This window comes from Gigantopelta aegis, chromosome 3, assembly GCF_016097555.1.
Source record: "Gigantopelta aegis isolate Gae_Host chromosome 3, Gae_host_genome, whole genome shotgun sequence".
Lineage (NCBI taxonomy): Eukaryota > Metazoa > Mollusca > Gastropoda > Neomphalida > Peltospiridae > Gigantopelta > Gigantopelta aegis.
The window spans coordinates 65,827,317-65,834,019 of NC_054701.1; the positions used below are offsets into that span (position 1 = coordinate 65,827,317).

The window sequence follows — 6,703 nt, forward strand, 5'->3', positions numbered from 1 at the left end:
TAAAATAAAACAAAACAAAACAAAACAAAAACAAACAATTCCCTACTTTATACGACACCGATGTCGACTTGTAGTTCCATATATGAACAATACACAGGATAGCATTTTAACTTACTATTATCACCGTTTAGTTCATTTAACTATAATGATTTTAATGGACTGAAAAGGTGATTATAAAACACGAAGACTTATCTTTTACTGATAAATGTCTCAACAGTTTTGGAAATAATTCAAACCATTGTTATTTGAGACGCAAAAGAACTGACAAAACATAAAACCTATCTTTATAGATTACAATAATAATCTGTCTGGATTAAGATAATGTTTTTCACGGATTAGGATAATCTGTCTATTCCCGTGATTTTCTCACATCTCGGAAGACAAAACAGGGCGTGTCGGCAATAAACAAACAACATGCACCATCTTTCAACACGTGCTCGGACAACCTTTCTGTCGCTACTCATTATCCCGGAAACACTGGAACAATTAACCATTGTTTGGGGGGAAAACGACAAATATACATGTGAAAAGAAAAAAATGACCACAAAGGTATTGTAACAAGTCACCATTTGTTTTGCAAATTGCGAAAAGAAAAATTACTGTCAACAGAAAAAAAATAGTTTTTTGTGTGACGAATCTGCTAATCTATCGATCCTGATAGTGTCGCGATAATGTTTGAGGCTTCGCACAAATAAAACAGTTCTTCCAAACAAACGTCTTGATGTTGGCCAAGAGCTTTGCCTGTTGCTTGCTCTCAAACAAGGGTGTTATTAGCGGTGTGTGATCGGACCACATGCACGATACATGTGAACAAAGACCTTCCGCCGAGTCGCCCCTGTTTGCCAGTTCGATGAGACGGCGATCGGCCAAGGATCTCTCAACAATTCTGAACATTCATTATTTAAGAGTGCGTCCTCGGGGAGACGGTCCACAAATTGCAAGAAAGTCGCAGAGGAACTTTTGAAAGCTGCGTGGTGCACCAGTTGGGCGACATACTGAACTGGTGGTACTGACGACTCCTACCATGTCGTCGTTAACGTTGTTGTTTCTTTTGGTTGCCTGTTTGGTTCTGGTTGGTGGGCAGAAAGGAAAGACTCGAAACTTTCCCAAGAGTCCTTTTCACAGAAGTGGTAAAGTAAGGGGGGTAATCGCGTCGGACAAAACATCTGCGGCTCAAAAGAGCCAGCCATCACAGCAACAGCATCGAGTTCAACGCCAACATCGAGCGAAACATAACAACAACTACAACGCCAACAACATCATTAATGGGCCTCACGGGCATCATAGAAAAATGCCGAAAAACAAAGGGAAAGCTGTTGGAGGTAAGAAACAAATTGTAATCTACACCGGCCTCGGTCGTGTCTTGGTTAAGCCATCGGACATAATGCTAGTAGTTACAGGGTTCGCAGCCCGGTACCGGCTCCCACCCAGAGCGAATTGTAATGACTAAATGGATAGGTGTAAGACCACTACACCCTCTTCTCTCTCACAAAACACTAACAACTAACCCACTGTCCCAGACAGCCAGCCAAGATAGCTGAGGTGTGTGCCCATGACAACGTGCTTGAACTGTAATTGGATATAAGCACGGAAATAAGTAAAAGAAAGAAAGAAAGACATTGTAATCTATAGTCTATAGTTTTTTAAATTGCACACATATTTTTATTTTTTATTATTATTATTTTTTAAAACACTTTTACTTTTCTTCTTATGTCAAACCAAACTGAAATTATTTACCAAAAAAAACAACAAAACAAAAACCCCAACGTTTTCGTAGGAGGATGAGACGGACTATAATGAGAAATGTAATAATATTCTTATGTAGTATACACTGATTTACAAAACCAATTTAAATATACGTTGTTTTCTGACCGATAGTTTCGGAACTTACATTGTATTATCCCTTATAAAACATCTTTGCTATCTTCATTTGTTTTTAAATAAATCATTATTTATAGGTGGGGGTTTTTTTCTTGCTAACTCAATTTTCTGAGAAACATTCTACTCTTTCGAATCCTTTACTTATGTATGTGTTCTGTACGTTTAACTTATGTGTAAATAAATTCTTACTGAAAATAATTGCATGTTAATGTTAATATTTTGCCTGTCCTGAGTCAGACCCCCGATCCTATCAGAAGCCGGCCTCGGGACAGGCGTGTTCGAAACCATAGAGGTATATGGGCACGTTAAATACTTAGCGAGTCAATAATATTAATAAAAATTTCTGCTTCAGTCAAATGCACTATATTTACTGAAACGTCGCTTCTACTGGCTTTATATATGGGAGAAGTTTGTTTTTCATCTATCAGTAATATGGCACAAACGATATACAGAGGCGGATCTAAGGAGGGGGGGGGGGGGGTTGCTACATTTTGTGAGTTTTATTATATATTAATTTAAATTTATTTTTACGATCCCTCTCCAAACCTCCCCTAAAGTTCCCTTGGCATTCCGCCTCATGTCATTGCCCCCCCCCCCCCCCCCCCCCAAAAAAAAGAGAGTATTTTCTAGATCCGCCACTGATATATAATACTGGAAATGTTAACACGCTGACAGTATTGTCGGCAACAGTATGTTATATAACTATAATGAATAATGAATAATTTAAAAGTGAATATTATAACTGAACGGTAAAGTCAGTACTTTATGATTTAGTATTTAAACTCATGAATATTAACTTCACATTTTATTTTAAATACAAAAATATGTTTTTAAAAGAGAGTGATTTTATTTTATTTTAATTTAATTTACTACAAAAACCTTTTTTTCAAAAATAATAAATTAGCATTTAAAATTTTAAAAGCTGACATACATAGGTATACTTAGTTAATTGTTTTACTTTTCACTCTTGGCAAATGAGTCATATATCACTCAATGAAATAACAGATCTTTGTGAGGTAAAAATTAAAAATTAACATTTATGGTTCGTTTCCTCTACTAGTATCTTGTACAAATTGATCGAACAATTCTGAAATTGGACAGCCCTTTTCACTATGACACTGCAGTTTAGTGTACGATTTGCGATGACGTGTTCATCTGGGATGTATGTTTTATGTATGACCCAATGTAACGTATGTTTAAAAAACCCCAAAACAATACGTTTTGATTACGTCTCAACTTATGTACACCACGTAAACATAAATTAAACAAACTTAAAAGTATACAAGGAATTGAAACGGACACATGGCTAAACTAATACAAGTATATACACAAGAAAATGTCACTACGGTGTGTACGTGTAGTATCTTCATTGTAAAACGACGAAACACGCGCACACACACACACACACACACACAGAGAGAAAGAGAGAGAGAGAGAGAGAGAGAGAGAGAGAGAGAGAGAGAGAGAGAGAGAGAGAGAGAGAGAGAGAGAGAGTGGAAGAGCGAGTTAAAGTTGTTGTTTTTCTTAACGACACCACTAGGGTACATTGCATTATTAATCATCGGCTACTGGATGTCAAATATTTGGTAATTCTGACATATAGTCTTAGAAAGGAAACCCGCTACAGTTTTCCATTAGTACCAAGGGATCGTTTAAATGCGCCATCCCACAGACAGGACAGTAGATGCCACAGCCATTGACGTACCAGTCGTGGTGCACTGGCTGGAACGAGAAATAGCCCAAATGGGCCTACATACGGGGATCGATCCTAAAGCGACCGCGCATCCGACGAGCGCTTTACCTCTGGGCTACATCCCGCCCCTGAAAGACACACACACACACCACACACACACACACACACACACACACACACACACACACATATCCATATAACCAAAACAACATCGATATTTCACCTGTGTAATATATATTCTATGAGTAGATGTCACTCGAACTATTAAATTGATATTAAATTCAATCAGGATTTTTAATTATAAACGTGTCATGTGTTATAATGAATGTGCTAGTATATAAAATTCGTAACTGTTATTACAATGCAGGTGTTGTCACAAACATATTTTTACATTGTACGTGTTACAGTGTAAACGTATACTGTAGATGTTATGACAAAACATATTTTACATTGTAGGTGTTACAATGTAAACATATACTGCAGATGTTATGACAAAACATAGTTTACATTGTAGGTGTTACAATGTAAACATATACTGCAGATGTTATGACAAAACATATTTTACATTGTAGGTGTTACAATGTAAACTTGTACTGTAGATGTTATGAGAAAACACATTTTATTACACGTGTTACAAAGTAAACACAAATTTTTTTCTGGTAGAAAATGTATTACAATTTAAAATAGTTGTTATACCGCATGTCTTAAGTCGTATTTATTTTGCAACTACACGTCAAGGAATGTGTTAAAATGTAAAATGTTTCATGCTGAAGGCATTATTACTTATTTAATTTTCATGATGTAAACATGCCACATGATATTATTTTATCTTGCAGGTACTTGTCAGGGAAAACAATACCAGCCCAGAACACACATCTGTTGCTCAGGTGTTCTGCAACGTCGTCAAGGAATGCGGCCTGCGTGTTGTAACACTGACGTCTACGACTACGTCTTCGACCTCTGCTGCAACGGAAAGGTCACCAAGCGAACGCTGGCACAACCTGTATGCTAACGCAATCTACACCGGACTTTGGCTAACACAATACCAGAATTCTGAGCACGGTTTCTTGACTGTAGACACTCAAAGAATGTCAAAATGGTGATTGTTACGCCAGTATGTCAACATATGACATCGTTGTTGTTTGTTGGATCGTCTCGTATTAAATCTTTGGATCATACATTTCTGTTCAAATGTTTGCTCTTTATGTTTTGTGATGATTACCTAAGTACATACTATTCAGAACTAAAAATCGAAGAAATTATTCAAATACATCGATATTTCAATTTTGTTAAATTTTGAAAGAAAGAAAGAAACAGTGAAACCAATCTTCGATATTGTTCACGAAACACTGCATTATTTTCTCAAAGTTCAATTTTGTTAAAACGTGTTACAAATTGTTTCCACTAAAACCACATTAAAGTTAAACTTGTATAAAAAAAAATTGAAATATTCAACGTTTCGTTAGTGTTAACTAGCAACAAACATCAGGATAATAACTTTAGTTTTGATCGAAAACTTTGCTAAACAAACATCAAAACATATAACACACACACACACACACACACACACACACACACACACACACAGACATATTATATATTATATATATACTGAACAAAATAAGAAACTTCCGCTAACTTTGCTTGAACATAACTTGATGAAAACAAACCGGGGGAATAATTGTTATATATGCGTTTAAAGAGTGTTCCATGGTGCATCGTTTGGTGCAAAAATCATGGCCATAGGTTAACAGAAACTGGGAGAAATTTTGACCAAGTGTGGTAGGGGTTAAAAAAAAACCCCACCCACTTAATAACGGGTATGACCACCTCTTGAATTGACCACTGCAGTGCATCGCAGGCGCATAGAATTGACTAAAGTGTTCATTTCTGCCTGTGGAATATTGTTCCATTCCTGAATGAGCGCTTGACCAAGTTCGTTGACGTTAGCGGGTGGGTTGGGACGACGCCTCAATCGTCTGTCCAGACTATTCCAGACATGTTCGATGGGGTTGAGATCAGGACTTTTAGCGGACCAGTCATCAATGAAATCAATGTTATTTGTCCTAGCTGTATGAGAGGTGGCATTATCATGGTGAAAAATCGAGATGTTGGCGTTGTTATGGAACAAAGGAATGACGTGATGAGCGAGAATATCATCGCGGAAACGTTGAGCATTTAAATTGCCATCATTGACGACTAGTGGTGAACGATAACCATGGGCAATGGCTGCCCAGACCATGACAGAACCCCCACCCCCGAAACGATCTCGTTCAAGAACACAACAGTCAGCATAGCGTTCATTTCTTCTACGGTAGACGCGCACCCTGCCATCACCACGTTGTAAAGAAAATCTGGATTCATCCGAAAAAAGAACGGTATTCCAGCGTCGCCGTATCCAACGAGTGTGTACACGTGCCCAATTAAGACGATTTAGACGATGACGTTGCGTTAAAACGCATCCGACGTAAGGACGTCGTGCATGTAATCCGTTCTCCCGCAGACGATTACGAACAGTTTGCCCACTGATTCGGTTATTATGAAGCCCAGGTGTGTTAGCAGCAGTAGCAGTGGCAGTTTGGAATCGATTGCGCAAATGCGTGTTCATGATATAGCGGTCTTGACCACGCGTTGTAACACGCGGACGTCCACGACGTGGCAAGTCGTTGGTGCTTCCTGTCGTTCGAAATCTTACGCGAAGATTTCGTATCGCTCGACTAGAACTCCCAACATGCCTTGCAACGTCTTCTGTCGACATGCCAGCATCAAGCATGCCAATCGCCCGTTCGCGTAAATTATTGGGTATTCTTGGCATACTAAAAATGCTACAATGTGAAAAACGTTAATTGTTTTACAAATTTTGAAGCGTTTTCGTTCACTGGACAACAATGTCAGTAAGACAAGTAAAACAAATTGACCGAATACTACACGGGACATGTCGAACCATGCATGCACGTGCAAATTGAATTTCACGTTGTCGACGATTAACAGAGCTAAAATAATCCATAAAATTCATGAATCCTGATAATACAGCTCAAGGCTAATACTACCTATATAATTTCATTACACAATGAATTCTTTAACACAACAAATACTATATGTAAAAATCGGAAGTTTCTTTTTTTGTTC

At 37.9% G+C, this 6,703-nt stretch overlaps 1 protein-coding gene across 1 annotated transcript; it reads left to right on the forward strand.

The window, feature by feature from the left end:
* The first annotated feature begins 767 nt into the window (after positions 1-767).
* Positions 768-4,752, forward strand: LOC121391819. Its single transcript, XM_041523311.1, has 2 exons — positions 768-1,322; positions 4,411-4,752. The coding sequence occupies exons 1-2, from the start codon at positions 1,025-1,027 to the stop codon at positions 4,584-4,586; spliced, it is 474 nt and encodes a 157-aa protein (XP_041379245.1). The 5' UTR covers positions 768-1,024; the 3' UTR covers positions 4,587-4,752.
* The last annotated feature ends 1,951 nt before the right edge of the window (positions 4,753-6,703 follow it).

What these genes read in the sequence shown, in the direction of transcription:
- LOC121391819 (XM_041523311.1), top strand. Translation starts at nt 1,025, where the DNA reads ATGTCGTCGTTAACGTTGTTGTTTCTTTTGGTTGCCTGTTTGGTTCTG. An exon ending in CAAAGGGAAAGCTGTTGGAG is followed by an intron (nt 1,323 to 4,410) that starts GTAAGAAACAAA and finishes TTTATCTTGCAG; the next exon opens with GTACTTGTCAGGGAAAACAA.